The sequence below is a fragment of the Camarhynchus parvulus genome, chromosome 21 (genome assembly GCF_901933205.1).
Source record: "Camarhynchus parvulus chromosome 21, STF_HiC, whole genome shotgun sequence".
Lineage (NCBI taxonomy): Eukaryota > Metazoa > Chordata > Aves > Passeriformes > Thraupidae > Camarhynchus > Camarhynchus parvulus.
The window spans coordinates 6,597,447-6,615,974 of record NC_044591.1 but is presented as its reverse complement, the minus strand read 5'-3'; the positions used below and the strand labels follow the sequence as shown (position 1 = coordinate 6,615,974).

General features: G+C 46.2%; 1 protein-coding gene across 1 annotated transcript in view; it reads left to right on the top strand.

Annotated features, from left to right (window-relative positions):
- The window catches only part of PEX14 (peroxisomal biogenesis factor 14), a 66,290-nt gene extending 57,792 nt beyond the window's left edge, over positions 1 to 8,498 (top strand). The window contains exons 5-9 of the mRNA XM_030963867.1: positions 199 to 284; positions 903 to 1,005; positions 2,255 to 2,352; positions 5,148 to 5,239; positions 6,660 to 8,498. Of these exons, the coding sequence (XP_030819727.1) occupies positions 199 to 284; positions 903 to 1,005; positions 2,255 to 2,352; positions 5,148 to 5,239; positions 6,660 to 7,122 (842 nt within the window). The 3' untranslated portion in view covers positions 7,123 to 8,498. The remainder of the gene's footprint in view (positions 1 to 198; positions 285 to 902; positions 1,006 to 2,254; positions 2,353 to 5,147; positions 5,240 to 6,659) is intronic.
- Positions 8,499 to 18,528: the final 10,030 nt, after the last annotated feature.

Below are 18,528 nucleotides of genomic sequence, written 5' to 3'. Positions count from 1 at the left end.
CCTCTTTAATTGCTGCTGTGATTTTTCTCCCTGTGACACTACAAGGCCAGAGTCAATACCAGAGGTCTGGCCAGCTGTTTAACTGTCCTCAGCCAAAGGCCTGCACACTGTGTGTTAATCGTTTCTCTGATAAAATGGATGTACAAAAATGTTGTCACCTGCAGTTCTGACTGATTATTTCTTGATTCTGAACTTTAGGTCCCCCTGGCTCCAGATGGCGAGATTATGGGGCTTTGGCTATCATAATGGCAGGAATTGCCTTTGGATTCCACCAGCTCTACAAGGTAATAGGTCCCTTGCTACTCCCACACTGTACTCTTAGAGAAACACGTTATGCTGCTTGTGTCCAAATGTTCATGTTGGTTCCAAGCTGGTGAAGCATCTCTGTTCTCACTGGCACTGCCATTGGCATATTTGAGAAATGTAGACACTTAACATGAAAATGCAGAGTCAAAATGCAGCAAGCAAACAAAACTAGTTTTTAGCTGTGGATCTCAAACTGCTAGCAATAAGGTAATTTCCATTGCTTATGCTCTTGTTGAAGCATATTCTGTTCCTTGGATGCAGCTGCAGAAGGTTCCATGGTAGCTAGAGGAGCGTTGGGACCTATTATGTCCAGTCCACCCTCTTCAGGGGCAGAATGAGGCAGATTTCGTGGCTGTGTCCAGACTTAGGAATTAGTTTTCAGTACCCTGACAAATGTAACCACGAAACTCTTCTTCTGCAACTTCTTTTAGCACTTGCTGTAGAGGGAATTTCTTTTCTCAGCCAGATGTGTGGAAAAATGATCGCTCTGATAAAGGCTGAGATTTGGGGGGTGGGATTGGAGGATGTTTCAGGTAGATTAGAAATAGTGCTTTGCACATCGCTGTTTCCTGAAAAAGTTTTTGTACTCCATGCAGAAATACCTGGTTCCTCTCATCATGGGAGGCAAAGAAGACAGGAAACAACTTCAGAGGATTGAGTCAAACATTTCTGAGATGAGTGGCAGTGTGACACAGACAGGTAAAGATTAATGACTCCATCAATTCACCCCTCAAAGCTTTTTTCCCTGTATCCTCCATTCTGCCAAGACCCCCACCCTTTTCTTTCCCTCCATCTCCACTTTATGTGGTGACTTCATTTATCTGCTCTGAGAATCTGTTCACATTTGCAAATGAAGCCGCCGTCATTTCGGTTTAATTTGAAATTGCTTGTTTACTGTCGGCACGGCCTCAATTAATTATGTTTTTACGGAAAGGCTCCCAACCTCAGAATATTAATAAGGGGAATAAAATGACAGCCTTTCGGAGGGCTGTAAAGTTCATTTTTAATTTCTGCTTCTCTGATGTTTTCAGGGGCTTTTTTTTTTGGTGGTTTCTCCCCACCTTCCATCTGAAAATCCGAGGAAGGGTCAGGAGAGTCTGTAATTACTGTGCCTCTCTGACCTTAGCCACCTTCTATGTTATTGACTCTATAGGGTGTCTGTTCATTACCCGAGGCCCTAATGATGGTCTGGATTAGCTGTTACCTGTCACACCAATAGAGTTTTTAATTTTATTTATTTTATCAGCTTGTTTACTCCCTGTAAGCTTTGGATAAAGTGCCAAAGTAGAAAAAGTTCTACAGCTGGAGTCCAGGAGAAGTTCTTCAGTGTTTGTTGGGGTGTAGGAATACAAGGTGCTCTCTTGAAATGAAAGGGAAAAAGTGCAAAGTATATTCAGTTGGGATGAAAAAACTGAGATTTTCAGCAGTAAGTTTATAAAAATATTGGGGTTGAAGGAACTAGTAGGTTGAGAATGGGAGGATGCTAATTACACTTTTCATTGAAAGGTGAGAAGAAAAGCATCTTTCATTTCTCATGATACCCGAAGGTCAACCCTGAGAGCAGCCTCTTCCCAGACTGGAGTTAGCCCCAGTGTTTGCCTGCAAGAGCCCTTAGATAGATAAATGATACAAACATTGTGTAAGTTCAGGGAGATGTACAAATCATAAACCAATATAATTAAAAGGGAGAGGTTTTAGACGGATATACTGTGGGCTATAGACATCTATACAATGGAAAGATAAACTAGAAATACTGGAGGTTAGATGCAGTGCAGGTAGATTACCCGTAGTGCAAATAAATCATATGGATTAAAGTGAGCAGGCGGGCATAGATAAATTAAATATAGTAGGAATAGAGGCATCTTTGTAGCTAGACAGCAGGAAAGGCGTGGGTGAGTGTGTATATGTGGATGTATCTCAGTTTAACTCTTCTGCTTTTCTCTTGCAGTGACTCAGTTACAGACAACCTTAGCAGCTGTCCAGGAGCTGCTAATCCAGCAGCAACAGAAAATCCAAGAGCTCACCCAAGAACTGGCTGCTTCTAAGGTACCAACTTCTGACTCTTCACCTTTAGAGCGTTGTCAGTTTTGGAGCATGCATGGCTTCTTTTGTGGGCACATGGAAAGCTCCCATTGGGGTCACAACCCAGCCATCAGCTCTGTATTCAATTGAAAGACTGCATTTAAGCCACTTGTTCAGATCCAGGTAATGGCCAAACATTCTTACTATTTGGGTTCTTGTTTCAATGATTTTGGTCAGCTGAGTGTAACAGGTGGCCCCATTACAACTCTGTTAATGACACACAGTGACCCATTCTCCTTGACTCTTGACTTGACCTTGGCAATAAAACCATCAATTCTGACTAGTTTGTGTTGTTACATGTGTAAATAAAATAACCACTTTTAACGAAAATTGATTTTCTTTCTGGCAATGAGAATTAGTGCTTTACTCCTTGGCCCAAGCATTCTATCAGACAGAAACCGTTGATATGTGAGGCAGGGTGAATGTGAAGCAGTCACATGGAGATGAAGTCTTCCTTTGACTCACAAACTTGGATTGTTCAAGGCCAGGATTGTGGCCACCAGTTATCTTGTGGTGTTCTCTGTACAGGGAGAGTTTTCTGTCACATCCTTTAGGCAGTGTTACAGCCCTTTACCTGTAGCAGGAACAGTTGTCTTCTCCCCTTAGCAGACTTTAATCTGAGGCAGATCCTTTGATGGTGTGTAACTGGTGGGCCACAGCTGACTCTGTGCTGTGCACACTGTACAGGAGGAATCCCTCAGTGGCACAGCTGTAAATGCAACCATGAAAGCCAGTTTATGGTCACAACACTCTGCTTCAATTTTCCTTGGGAACTGTGGCCTGACAGTGGCCTGGAGCCAGTCCGGAAATTGGAAAACTGTTTTCAGGTCTTAAGTGTTAAGATTAAGAACACATGTTGAGCTTTAAGAAGGAAAAAGGCCATAAGTCTTGGTGGTTTAGAGAGTCTTGAAGAAGTTTTCCTTCCCCCCTCTCTACCCCCTGCACTGAAATGGTAGCACACATTGTTATGATATCTAAACCTCATGTGTACAAAGAAAAACTTGGGCAACCCCACAAACCAAAGAATAAAAGCTGTGTTTTCTCAGCTGTAATGTAAGTTTTTATATCTGCTTTTCAAACTCCTACTGGCATGCTGTAAAAAATTAAAAAGAGGGACTTTAAGTAATTAAAAAACGTACATAAAAATTCAAGGCTTGAATTTTCTACAACTGTTTTTAAAGAGACTGGCTAAAAAGCCCCAGATGTCAGATTTTATTTCTAAATCCTAGGCATCTGGCACCATATGTGTTTTGGAAATTTGAGTCCTTTGCAGGCCAGTGAGTGGAAATCACTCCCTTGTTAATGTGCTGCTGTAGCTTTCAAGGTCTTAGAAAGCCAGAACAGTGGCTCCTGGATTCTTGCTGTCTGAGGGCTGGGAGTGTGAATCCTGAGGGAACGCATCTGTAAAACACAGCTACTACAGCCTGAGCCTCTCGCAGCCCTTTGGGTTTGAAGCCCAGAAGTCTCTGTGAGCAGTGCTGGCTGCAGGGTTCCTCTGCAGTAGCTCAAGTCTGTTTAAGAGTAAGAACAAGCAGTTCTGGCTACATCTAGTGGGAACTGCTGAGGAAAAGTTTTTAGTTGTTCCAATTCTGTCTTCCTTTGGTGGGGAATTCATTAGAACTATCTCTGCAGTGATACCAATATGTTTGTTCCTGATGACTTTTAGCAGAAATTACTGTGGGGTGTGCCAGGCATGAGTATTCTGTGGTCTCATGGCTACAGGAATTACTGGAGCAAAAGGATGATCTGTGCTTAGAAAACTCCCATTTCTCAAGTTCCCAAAAGGGTTAAAAGAAAGAGTGCCAAAAGTATTGTCTGCAACATGTTATCCTAAGTTACTTACTCTAATTTCTGCCTGATATCCTGTGGCAATTCTGATGCAATTCTGACAGCAGCTGTACCAGGCTTCCATGAGTTACTTATCCCCACAAAACTGCACTCATTGCCTTGAAATATCCAAGAGACAGTGCCTAGTCCAGCTGCTTCTGGAGATATGACCTGGTAACTCAAGCATAGATCTAATTCTTCAGATCAAGTAGGGAAAATGTTTGCAACTTTCAAGTATGTATTTATCAGCCCACCTCTAAATGCTAGAGTGCAGATACTGGATTCTTTCTTTCATTAGGTTTAGGAGAAATGAGCAAATGGTTTTAAAACAGTTGTTAATATATAATATTCAAATCAGTTGCCTCAGCTAAGTTCAGTCACATGAAGGAGTAAAGGACCTGATCCAGTGCAACTCCCACTGCTATTCAGGATCCTAGTTCTAGTTCTTCTCTAGAAATCATTCAGTAGGTCAGTGCCAAATGATTTGGTTTGCCTCTCTGTGTATTGTTCTCTGTCTGATATGCTGGTGGAAGGCATCCAGTGTTGGCCCAGCTGTGCCTGAATTCTTACAAATGCTGGCCTCCTGAAAAAAGCAATGTCCCCTTGAGATGCTTTAGCAATGGTTGTGCATGGGAGGCAAGACTGGAGACAAGATGAATTAGTCACGCAAACACAAAGCAAATGTTGAATAGTCTAGGCACCTTGAGACAATTATTATTTCTGGTCATTGTGGGGATCTGTTCAAGTACTTCTTAGGGTGGAAGTCGTTTTGCTCAGATGTGAGAGATTTGAAGTGATGGAGCTTATGTACGTTATCCACTGGACTGGAAATTCCCACATGGGAGCAGAAAAAAGGCATAGGAAAAAGTGACATTGGTGAACTATCTTGCAGTTCAGATATTGATCTTTATGTCTTGCTTTTCATGTTCTAGGCCACAACTTCCACCAATTGGATTCTGGAGTCGCAGAATATTAATGAATTGAAATCTGAGATCTACTCTTTAAAAGGACTTCTCCTGAACCGGTATGGGTGCAATGTGTGAGCAGACTGTTGTGGGGGAAGTGCTGCTTTCTGGGATTCCCTCAATCATGGAGAGGAAAGGCATTTCCAACAGGAACTGCCTCTATATCCTGTTACTGCTATTTTAATAGTACCATTTTGCACTCCACTATCACTTTCTGTTTGCAGGTCTCAAAATGCTTTTCAAACTGGCCTTAAATCACAGAGTCCTTAGGGTATTGATACGATTTTTCCTTTTTGTTTGCACTTCCCCCACAGTCAGGATGCCTCTCATCCAGTTGGAGGAATTGACAGCATCTGCACCTGTATTCTGTTTTAGAAAGTCACTTCTGGGTGCAGTTCAGCTGCCTTGCTCATGGTCAGGGCATAGCCAGTATGAAAAGAATCGTGCCACAGCAGAGCACTCACAGAGGACAGGGTGAGCTCAGCCCAGTTCTGCAGTGGCTGCTGGTGGCAGCAGCAGCAGAGGAGGTGAGAGCAGCTCCTGTTCCCACTTCAGTCTCAGGGAGGGCAGTGCTGAGTGTGAGCATTCAGTGCCAGAGAGCAGCCAGCTTTCCCCTGCTCTGCTCCTGTTCGTGGCACCTGCCAGCTCCCCTGAGGGGCATGAGGACCCCCTGGCACATGGCAGACCTTCATCTGACACATCTGCAAACTCCCACAGGCAAGGATGCATGGGAGTGCTACATCAGACATGCTTCTGTGCTTTGCCCTTCATGATGGATGACTCTCTGAGGGCACCAGTGCTCCCCTCGCACTTCTATTTGTCCTGTTTGGCACGTGGAATCTGCTGTTTGTACTGGGCATTGGCCTGCTAGTATCATATCCTTAAAATCCACCTGGAAGGGACTCGGGGCCAGCTTTCCAGCTGGTGCAAGCTGGTATGACTCCATTCAAGTCAGAGGAGCTGAACCAGTTTGTGGCAGCCAGGGCCTGGCCCAAACATGTAAAGTGCATGCTGGGACTGGGAGAAAGGCTCTGGATTGCAATGAGCCAGAATGCAACAGTGGTGTATCACAGTGAGGTGAGAGCCAGGTGGTGAAATTCCCTGGTTCAGGCACCTGGTGTGTCTGACTTCTTGCTCCAGTGGGAATTTTTCTGTACCAATTAATTAGTGATTGTCTTAAAAAGGGACACCCATGTCTTTTCACAGGCAGCATTCCTGAGTGCTAGCTTACTTTGTGAAATTGGCCAAATCAGATCATTTTAGTGCTTCAGACTGCCCAGCTGGGATATTTTCCTTGTGTACAGGCTTGATTGCTGAGTGCTTGTAAAGCACTTTAAGAATCTCTCTGGAGAAGTGAAGTGGCCTTAGTTTTGCTCATTTATGGCAAAGAGACTTGCAGTTTCAGTCTTGCTGAAACCCCTCAGTATTTATAACAAAAGCCCCTTTCTTTCCTTTTCTTTCCCTCTTGTCCTCCCCAAGGAGGCAGTTCCCTCCCTCCCCTTCAGCTCCTAAGATCCCGTCCTGGCAGATCCCAGTGAAGCCAAGCTCACCCTCCAACCCCGTCGTTGCCAACCACAACAGCAGCAGTGACATCTCACCGGTCAGCAACGAGTCCACCACGTCCTCCCCAGTGAAGGAGAACCACAGTCCCGAGGGCTCCAAGGTCAGCTGCCACCTGCTCAGCCCCGAGGAGGCCACCAAGGCCATCGACGTCACCAGCCAGGTGCGCATGGAGGTGCAGGGGGAGGAGGAGAAACGGGAAACCAAAAGAAACGATGAGGAGGAAGAGGACGATGAGGATGATGATGTTAGCCATGTGGATGAGGAGGAATGTCTGGGTGTCCAGACTGAGGACCGGCGAGGAGGGGATGGTCAGATTAATGAGCAGGTGGAAAAGCTACGAAGACCTGAGGGGGCCAGCAACGAGAACGAGATTGACTAAGACACCCTGGCTGCTGCTGCTGCACATCTCCCCCGGCCTGCTGCACTGTCCCCAGTGCCTCTCCCATGTCGTGGAGAGAAAAGCTACCATTCCCTGCAGTGATTCCCCCTTGATTGACCTTGAGCAGGGTTGTGATTGCTCGGTGAACAACACGATTGCCCTGTTTCAGCACAGGGCTTTGCAGTCTTGCAGTGGCTCCTTCTTCCCGTGAGCTGGGGTCACTGCTGGGCTGGCAGACCGATGGCCTTACCATGCACCACAGCTACAGAATACGCCCTCTTACAGAAGCAGTTGGCCTCTTGCTGCATCCTAGAGCCCTTCTATCCAATTTCAGAAACCAGTCTGTCCTGAGCTCCTTGATTTCGCAAGCCTTTAATCCCACATAAGGCCCAAACCAGTTCTCTGTTTCCCAAAATAACCCTGTTTTATTTCTCAAACTACTTGATACTGTGTTGCAAAAAAAAAAAACACCCAACCAACCAAAAAAACCCCACCAGAACATTTTAACCTCAAATTCCTCACCAGATCTCAGTCTTGGCTCTTCCAAGCTTTATGCCAAGCCTCAAATTGCTGAAACTACCTAGCATGTAAAAACACTAAATTTCTGTGGGGTCCAAAGAATGCTATTTCCACTCCACATGCTTACATTCATCAGAGTGGCTTGTTGGTAGGGACCAAGTCCAGATGTCATGGAGACATGTCATATATCATGAAATCCATGACAACAGGTGGCTTTGTTGGTGATTGGTCCCCAGTAAAAGGCTTTAGAAGAAGCTGACTCCACTCATGCCAGTTATTACCCTTCCTCCTCCAAAGACAGGGAGCTCACATCAGTTTTTGGCATCTTCTATTTTATTTATAGCTCCCCTGAATGAATGAAAGGATGAACAAACGAATGGGGTGAAATCAGATGCTGAAATAGTTGGTTAATTCTGAATATTTGCAATGGTTTTTTAGCCTTTTTTTCTCCCTAAATGAGAAGAAAAATGATCATAAATGGTACCTCTCCAGTGACAGGCACCTGCTTCAGCAAAGCAGTCTCTCTAGCAGAGAGAACAGCTCCAGTTCTGAGGTTTAACCACTGGCCCTTCTTGCCCAGTCCAGCCTTTTTTTTTGCCCCGTTGGGCCGTACACAAACCAGTGAATTTTAAACCTCTGGCAGTTTGCAGCATTGTGTTTGCAGCTGGTGAAGTGGTGGTGTCCAATGATCCTATTCACTGCATCAGAGCATCTTAGCAGAGCAATTCTTGTAACAACTGAGTCTCACTGTCCTCACCAAGCAAGTGTGCTCGTCTGTGTGATCATGTATAGATTTCAAATATAAAATATGATTGTATATAATTGTAATAAATATGAGTTACCACTATTTAACACCAGGTTATTACTGGATTACTGTGGCTCTTATTTTTGGGAGAAATATGCATGTAGGGTGGTCAGGGGAGGGGAAAGGGAGGGTTACAGAAATCTGGTCCTTCTAAAATGTTTTCCAAAGGACATTTGTGGTTGTTTTTCTGACTGCTCCTAGGCAGTATCAGCAGGAGGCAGTGGTGTGAGTGCAGTGTAAGGTACAGTACACCCAGCTCCAGGAGCGTGGTGCAGAGGCTGGGGTGGATGTACCCCCGGGGTGCAGGGCAGTTCTTCTGTGCCTCTGCTCCCAGCAGGAGGCTCTGCAGGGTGTGGAATAAAGCTCCCCCTGCTCCTTCCACCAGCAGCAGGAGGTGCTGAAGGGAGCGTGTGAGATATCCCATGGCCCCTCAGTGTTATCTCCAGGAGGGAATGCTGTGCTGGATCCCATGACTGGTCTAACCCTGCCATCCCAGTCCAGAAGCCATCGAAGGAGATGGTGTGCAGCAAGTAAATTGTAGCTACTACAGTCCCATCATTGTTCAGCAGAAGGATTTGGCTCCCTTCTGAAAAATGAGGGATTTACTTGATTCCCAAGTATTTGGGTGTCTGGTACACAGTGACATTTTCCTGCTCGGGGGAGTGAAAGGGACCTTCATATTACTGTATTTAGACCTGCTGCTGAATGTGATGATTTCTCATGCCTTAAATGGACGAATATCTTCCCCAGGAGTGAGTGAGTGTGTGTGTGTCTCTCTCTCCCTCTCAGTCTTTCTCTCCACTGTTTAACGTTCACAAAGAACGTCACGTTTAGCTAAAACAGGGCAAATTTGAAAGTGTTTAAAAAGAAAGGCTTTTCTTAAGAGATGACACTTTTCATTTCTCCAGGCCAGGAATCCTTGTGAAAAGAAAACACAACACAAGGATGTGATGAAAAAGTATTGTCCTGCCCGTATACATTTTATATACATAGAAGGTTTTGAAAATAGAAAGTGCCTGGACAACAGCAGTTGGTGAAATGTGGAAAATATGTTGCTGAGGTATGTGCCTTGCAGAGTGACTTGCAGGGTTATAGTACAAGCATCCCTGCGGGTTCATTTTTCCCCCCTTTTCCTCCATGCTGACAGTGTTCAATTCATTTACCTCAGGAGTAAAAGGCAGTTTTCTTTAACTACTCTCTTCTGTCCTTTAGTTTTTCTTTCTTAGTACCTTACCAATTCTGTAGGTTTTCTGTATATTGTGCCAATTCTAAAGTTTTTCCTTTCTCCAATCTGATGAGTCCCAGAAAACCCCATCAAGGCCACTGTTGCTCAAAATATGTAACTCTGTGCCTCTGGCTGTTGATGGGGTGCTTTTGTATTTGTTAAAGAGATCCAACCAACCAGCAGAGAATTTGTAAGAAGCCAGACCTTCTAACCTGCAGGTACAGTCTTGAATCACAAGTTCTGTTCCTCTGTGTTGTGTTCCTTCTCTTTCCAGCATAGCAGCAGCTGCAGGAAGAGGATTTTGGTCCTTGTAGCCTGACTACTAATTTTTTTCTTCTTTTTTTTGCTAGAAACAAGCTTCTTAACTCAGCTGCCCTGTGAAATGCTAACCCCACTGGCCTCTTGGCACTGGAAATGGCATCCTATTAATTGAAAGATGACCAGGTAGAGAACGTTTTATCTGCAGAATGAGACAGCAGCAGCAGCTCCCTACGACCTGGCTTATTCAAGTGCTGTTTTACTGTGTACTCTATTTTACATAGGAATAGGAATAACACAGCAGAGAGTTGAGTTCAGTGGGTTCCTAACATGGTTTCTATAGGTCTTTAATAACATATAAAAAAACAGGTGAAGGGAGCTTCCTCTGGACAGTGTCATCTGGCTACGTCTCAGTGAATGCCTGGCACCCTGTGCTTTCTCCTAGAGGAAACAATATCAGACTGGTACTTCCCAGTAATTTGAGAATATAAAAACTTCCTTTTCAATAGCTGCAAGAGAAATGTGGGCTACTCAAAAGGGAGAAAGGGTTAAGAGAGATGTTTCCTGATCATCTCCCTCCAACCTTACCCTCAGATGTGCCCAATTTGTCGTAGTGCATCTTTGTCAAAAGCAGGAAGAATCTTATTTTTATTGTCTTTTGTGTGTTGGTGACATAACCAAACAAACCAAAGTGTTTGGGATCAGAAGGAAGAGGATGTATTTTACTGGTAAGTGTGCCTTGGATTTCACACATGATGGTAAAAAATACTGGCTGATAGGTACAGAGCTGTGACACAGGTTGCTGAGAAAGGCACTTTGGGACCCAGGTGCTGTGCAAGGTCCTGCAGCTTGTAGAGCCCCAGCCCCATGAACTCTGTGCCCTGGAGTGAGAGCCCCAGCCCCGTTGTGGCCACTACCCTGCCCTGAGGCTGGGCTGTGCAGGGGTGAGTGAGGAGCTGCCCCTCAGCCTGCCCTGAGACACACACTGTGCCCTTCCTTGCTGCAGCCTGGGTTCTTCTGGCGAGTGAGAGCTCTTTTCTCTGTTCTCTCTTAATTTTGCCTTCGGCAGAGGGGAGGAAGGTTTGCCAGAAGGTCCATCCTGGTGTGTGCTGGTGACAGAAGTGTGGAAAAGGCCAGGTGCTGTCTGCTCCATTTGCAGTACTTGCTGCAGGAGCAGAGGCTCCTTGCTTTTCCTGTGCTTGGGGAAAGCAAAGGCTCAGGCAGCAGGTCCAAGCTCAGGCAGCAAACCTGTTTGGTTGAAGTCAAGGTCTCCATGCTTGATTAAACCCTCCAGCAGCAGGCTGTGGAGATCTAAATGTTTGCCAAGGGCTTTGGCACAGGAAGCTTTGGAAGGTCCTTTCTGTGTGGTGGTGCTTTCTGTTAAGCATAAATTGTTTGTGCTTGGTGACCACCAAAAACTGATGATGAGCTTGAGCTGTGAGTTTTCCAGCCCTCTCATAACATTGGGTGCTATGCAAGTGCAAAGCAAAAGAAGGGCTTGATCCCCAGGGATTGTAAACATAAATAAAGGGGTGCTGGAAGGTGAAACAAGGGAAATTATTTACCTAAAGGTACAGGAGAGGGCTTCCAGCTTTCTTCATTTTCCCTTTTACTGTCATATCCCCAGACTGTGCTGCTTCCTCAGGAGTCAGCCTGGATGGGCACCTTTGGAGCTGTGTCCACCTGTTATTCTGGTGAAAGGGTGGCTCTCACCACTTCTCACACTCTTAGAAAGAATATATAAAAAATGGAAATGTACTTAGGGTGAGTTTTGGGGTATCAGGGAAGAGGGAAGATGGAGATCAGGGCCCGACTTCTCCATTTGCTGTGCAGTACAAGCTGCATGCTTTTAGATTGAGGGGCTGGCATGGTCTGTTCAGATCAGGGAAAAAAACAATCCCATCCCCAAAAGGGAGCAAGCACTAACCTAATAAAGGCACCAGCTGGACGAAGGGAAAACCATCTCTTTGGAGAGGAAAAAAAAAAAAAAAACCCAACCTCCTTTCTTTAGAAAAATAATATATTTCATCCAAATAAGGTAAAAATATTTGAAATGGGGCAGAAGTGAGCACTAGGCAGCATCTGTCAGGCCCTTTCTGAAAAGGGGAAGATTATTAAAACTCAATTACAATTTATTTCTGTAAAGTCTTTCAGGCTAAAAATCTCCCCAAATGCTTTGCAAGGACTGCTCAGGGATTACTTACAGTATGGAGCCTCCTAGAACAACACCCTGCCTTTTTTACCAAGCCCCCTCTTTTCTGCTTCTGCTGAAGGAATTCATCCTTCAGGGTTTTATTTTGTTTCTTCTATGTTTGTGCAAATAATGAGAGATGTTTTATGATGCTGGCTGCAAGAACAGCCTGAAGAGGAATAGGAGAGTGACACTGTATTTTTTATTGGTTTAGGTAAAATACTTGCTTTTCTTTGGGACTGTGTCTCCTGTGTGAGAAGGTGATTGGCTGGGTAGGGCTGATTCAGAGGATTGAGAAGTACAACTGGCTTGTTTGTTGCCTATTTTTCTTTCTCTGGCTGTCACTTTGCCAGGCTGCTTGCCTGTGTCTTTGCTCGGCAAGGCTGTTCTGTGCAGGATCCTGCTCGTGTCTACCTTTCACCTCCCCTCATGTCTATCTCCTCATGCTCTTTCCAACACTTCACAGACTGCTTCCAACTTTGTACCTCTGCTTCTAGAGCTACCACTGAGGTTTTGTGTGTGCACAGCTAGAGTAACACCTGTGTAAAATTTCTTTAACTGATTCAGTTAAACCAGAGCAAATTCTGGGGTGGACATTCTTCCATGAATCCATTCTTCCATGTCTCCATTCTCTTTGAGCAAATTTGCTTTACTTAAGCAGTTTCAACCTTGTGCATATACTAAGGACTGGGTGCTAAATGCTGCAGCTTTCCTGGATTGATGAATTGTTCCTTGCTTTCTGCTCCCTGCACTGTCAATAGCAGGTTCCATGTGAGCCTGTATATCTGCTTACCTGCCTGCTTTTTTGCAGTAATATCAACACTTCCATGGCAGCAGCAGCAGATTTTGGGTGTGAGATGGAGCTTGGGACTCCCTCTTTCTTCACAGGCTCTTCTGTTTGCTAGAACCTGGTGCAGCCTCGAATTGGAAAATCCCAGTACTGCATCTCTTTCTTGCCATCTTTTTCCCCCCAGTTCTAAAAACTGCAGGCAGAACCTGCTAATTTGTGTGGGAAAAGGGGGAAGTGTGGGGGATGCCCCTGGCAGGGGATGTCCCCCCTTGTGCTGTGTGGAGGGGCTGGAGCTGTGCAGCCCTGGGGGACCCTCTGCACAGGGGCTGGGTGGGCAGAGCAGGGGGATCGGGTGCCTCAGGGCAGAGCTGGACCCCTGCTGCCTTGTGGGCACAGCTGGCTCCTCCCCAGACGTGACCTGCAGGGATGGCACCTGGCCACTGGATGAAGGCACTGCTTCCCTCCCAGGGCTGTCTGACTGCTCTGGCCACGGACCAAGACTCTCAGTTGTGCCCAGTTCAGCGTGTCAGCTGCAGAGCCCTGGTGGTCAGGCACAGCCCGGCCCTGTCCTGGCATCCCAGGGAGGGTCTGTGGGGCTGTGCCAGCTGCGGGGCTCAGGGCAGGGGCTGCTGGCTGCCACTGCCCTGTGGGGAGGGAGGGAAGGGGCAGGAACGGCTCTGTCTGCCTGTCAGATAAATCTTCAGCTGTTTACTTAAATCCTCAGTGTTTCTTCATTTGTTTGTTTAAGAGTTTTCCTGCCAAAAAAGAGCAAAAGGAAGCAGGGAAGCTGCCTCTGTTGGCCACCCTTCCTCAGCTAGGATGGGCCTGGGGCACTTCATGGGCAAGAGCAGGACTGGGGCAAGGACACCCTGCCTTGCTCTGGGAAGATGAAGGGGTGTGCTTCAGGATGGACCATGTTCCTATCTCCTGAGCAATGCCTGACCCTTGTGAGGGAAGTGTCTGAGGGACTCCAGTGAGCCCACTTCTTGCCGCAGGGCTGGCGTGAAGAACTTGTCATCCCTTCCAGCACCTTCTTTACCTACAAATGCCCAGTGCCTTTTTTCCCTCTTTGCCCACACCCATTTGGTAGGGTTTCCATGTGACAGTGTCTGCCACAGAGGACTCAAAGGCCATTACAAGTACAATAGCAGCAGCAACTGCCCCGTTTTTGTCTTGATATTAGAACAAGTGACCTTGCCTGGTGCCTGCTGCTTCCCGGGGCTCACCAGGGGCAGGGCTGTGGGTGCAGGGCTGTGGGTGCAGGACTGCAATAACACCACCTGCAAGGGCTTGGAACAAATGCAGTAGTGAGACTTTGATTTGTTCAACTTGCAGCTTCTCCCAGAGCTCAGCCATTCTTTTATGAAGTCCAGTCAGAGTACAACTGAGAAAAGGCAGGTTCCAGCAAAAGCTTTCCAGCAATGAATTGTGTTGTTCCTGTCCCCTGTCCCCACCTGGAAACAAGGCCATTTAAATATTCCATGTGCTGTGGGCAGAGCTCCAGTGAGAACAAACCTCTGGGCTCCAAGGTTGGATTAGGGGCATGTTCAGATAATGACATCTGAAAACAGGACGGCTGGGAGCTGCAGCAGAGCAACGAGGGGGCTTTGAAAGAGAGAGGAGTCTAATCCTCTCTGCTAATAAGGAGGCAGCTGCTGCCAAAGCACCAGGCTTGGCAGGCGCTGCTTTGCTGCTCCCCGGTTCTCTGACGGTGGCAGAGGCACAAAGGCCCAGCTGCTTCCATGAGGCTGGGGAAGAGCCACACGGGCAGGGTGAAACAAGAACACTTTGACACGAGGTGCTGCAAGGTGCCTGTCCTGTTTAGTCATTCAACCACCTCCTCAAGCAAGAAGACAACTTGATCACTTACAACTTTGGGGTTTTTTTTTCCAGTTTTTATTGAGTGAAAATGTCAAACCTTGCATCAGTCATGCAAAAAAAAAAAAAATCAAATAAATAAAACACATATATTAAATTTCTAATAGCACTAAATTCAAGTGGAAAAATATTCAGTTCTTAATAACGCAGGTGCTGAAGAGACCAGATTCAAGTAAATCAGAGCACACCATCCTGTTTAGGGTGTTTTTTTTCACTTTCTGCATTTTTGTCTCAAAACCTATATATATATCTATATATCTATATATATGTATATACATATAGATATATACACACACACATATATATGTGCATACATATTATTTTTATATTTATATATATACACATACATATTTATAAAACATTAAAAAGAGCATTGGTGGTTCAAGCATTTATTTTCCCCCCTCCCCCATGGAAAGAAAAAAACAACAACAAAACAAAATAAAATTACACATTTAAAATTCAAAATGAGCTAGCAATGGCTTATAGTCCTAGTGTGCAATATGGATATTACAAAAGGCTAGAATCCTCCCTCATTGTCTTTTTTTAAATTTTTGTTTTTTAAAGTTGTTTTTTTTTGCTACATTGGAAATTTTTTTTTTAATTTTTTTTCTTTATAAAATTCCTTCCACGCAGACTTTAATCCAGTTGAGTTTGTGGCTAGAATGAACAATCTAGTCAATAGTTTTTATTTAATTTTTTTGCTCTTCAGCAGTGAATGGTAGCAGAATCAGGAGGGTCCATCTCAAGGTTTATTATTGTTTGGTTTTTATCTTGTTTTGGACAAAACAGTTCCATTTCCTCTCTCCTTTTTCCTCTTCTTATAGAGCCAGTTGAATCTCCCTCTCTTTCTCTGGTCATTCTTTAGACAGTCCCATTGATATGAGAGCTTGGAATGACAAACCACCTGCTCTGACGGGGTGTTGGGCTGTTGAGGCCCTTGTTCAGAAAAGCACTTAAGCTCGGCCTTAACCCTGGGCCCACTCAGAGTCTTCTGCTTAAGGGTTTTGCTGAATTAAAGCCTGAACATGGCAGAATAAAAAGCTGGGTTCAACTTTCTTTTGTTGTTGTTGCAAACAGAGACAGTGTACGAGTTACAGGAACAGGGCTGGGAGGAGGACGGGGCCAGGCCGGCCGGGTGCCCCTGCCCAGGGCCACCTTGGGAAAGAACCCTCACTCCCTGGCCAGCTCCTGAGGTGACACAAGAGGTGACAGAGCCTGGGAGAAGGGCTGACATGTCAGGGAGAAGGAGGGGGCCTGGGGGGAGAAAATGGTGTGCATAGATAAACACGGGCCCTTCTGGCACAGTCAGCCCCACGGGGAGGAGCCGTCCGGGCTGGGGAGTCCTGCCCGGCACAGCCAGAGCCGCTGCACATCTCCCACCCCTTCCTCCGCACTCTGCTGCTGTCCCCAGTGCCGTGCAGTGCCTCGGCCCGTGGAGGCTGGTGGGAGGTGAGACCCTGTGTCCCAGGGCAGGCTCCCACTCCCGGGGCAGGGACACAGGGGCCCAGGGAAGCCCCTGGCACCAGCTCCCTGTGCCCTCCAGGAGGGCTCAGTCCTGCTCCCACAGTCCCTGACAGAGATCCTGGTGGTTTTGGCGGTACAAAATAATCACATCTGCTTTGCAAGATGTGGCTTGTGTTAATCTAAGGATTCCTCCTGGAGCCCATCACCATACTATCTAAGTAGCTGAACACAGGGAAAATGTACAAGTACAGAACCTGCAGCAAATGCTAGTAAAGTAAAATCTTTTTGCCCCATCCCATTTTGAGAAATTCCAGGGCATCATTCCATCACTCTGCCCCAGGAACATGAGCTTCATTCTATTCAAGAATGGGGTTGTGCTAGGAAACACACAGCTGAGGGTAGGGGATATACCAAACAAAACAAAAACAAACAAACAACAAAAAAACCCCCTATAAAAATAAAAGCCACACAAATAGCTGATAGAGGAAAAGAACTCCAAAGAATTAAATAAACTACAAACTAGTGATAATATTTCATTTGTTTTCATTTGTTTCATCTCTACAAAATTCAAGTTAGAGTTCGGAATCGTGCAGGTCCGGTCAGTGCTGGGAGTGTGAAGTCAGCCTCAAACCACAGCATTAAGGCCCCCCCTCCCCTGCCACCCCTACAAACATACACTACATTGGAAGAGAGAAAAAAAAAAAAGGGAAAAAAAAAGAGGAAAAAAAAAAGGAGAAAAAAAATTGCACACAATTAACCATATGTAAGGGCTATCCAGAAGGCAGGTGACACCTCCCCCTCCACCCCTTGGCATTGGTGGTTTCTCTTTTGTTCTATATATAGTAATAACCTTTACAGGAAAAATACTGTACAACTTTTTTTTTTTCCTTTCCTTTTGAAACATTAGCTGAACATTCTGTCCCCACATTTACACAGCTGAGCTGCTTGTTTATAAATCAGACCTGATCTGCACCAGTTCCTTAGGGAAATAACCAAAAAAAAAAAAGCAACCTAAATTTCTTGAGGCCTTTATCTGTTCAGAGTGAAAACAAATCCTGGGGATCCCTTAGAGCTGAAGTGCTCATGAAGCTGAGGAGGGGAGAGGGTGCCTGCATGGTATAAAAAAATGCATTTTAATTTTTTTTTTAAAAAGGACAAAGCTCAGACTAATCTGGTATGCTTTAAAACTGGCACCAAAATAACGATCAGAATTCATTCATACTAGTCCTTCTGGTGCCCTGGTGTGTGCAGACAAGCCCTTTCAGGCTCAGGCAAGGATTTGGGGTCAAACAGCTCCTGTGGCACCTGCCAGAGTCTGGGACAGTGTCCTGTAGTGTGTGTTCCCAGGCCAGGCCAGCAGAAGACAGCAGGGAAGAGCCTGGAGCCAGGGGAGAGCCCAGGGGGGCCCGGAGCTGCAGCAGCTGCCCAGGGCCGGGTTCCAGCCGGGTCTGTCGCTGCAGAAGGCAGTGCCAGGCAGCGGGTCCTGCTCAGGGCAGGGCTCTGCTGCAGAGCAGGGCTGGCAGGGCTGTCCCCTCCCCAGCCCCGAGCTGAGCAGGGCACCCAGGGGGCTCCGAGCGTGCCCTGCCAGGGTCACCTGAGATCCGTGTCTGCCACACACACTGCCTGCCTGCAGCAGGGCTGGGCTCGGGCTGTCCTGGCCCCGCTGTCCCGAGGCTGCTGCAGCGACCAGGACGCTCCTGTGCGAGCTTGGTGCTCCCTGTGCTGCACACGGGGCAGGGGCAGCTCACAGCCTCCTGAGATGGGGATACTGAAGCACCACAAAAACGCCTCACCTCCGCAGAGAGGAAGCACCTAGGGGTTGGGATGAGATGGAACTGGATGGCAGAGTAACCCCAGTCCTCCAGTGAGACAGACCCTTTAAACTGCCTGCTGTGTTCTTCCCAGGTTACTTCAGCTAAATCCCTACAGTCAGAACAGCAAGGATGAGGAGAGGTGTCCTACAGAGAAAGTGTAGACTGAGAAAGTTTTACAATATAAATAGCATTCAAAATTATTATCATTAACAGTAAAAAGGATCTGGAAGAACAGAGGAGTGTCCCATTCCCACCCCTACTCATTCATTAATGCATCCTCATTTATGTGACAATAAATACCCACTCCCACCCTGGCTGTCTGATGCCATTTAATGCTGGAGAAAGAAGGGGGAAGGGTGGAGAGAGAGAGAGAGAGAGCACACTCCTCACCCCCTCCTTCCCACTGGCAAAAGCTGAGCTACTTGTCTTTGTGACACCAATTCCTTTAATTTTATATATGTG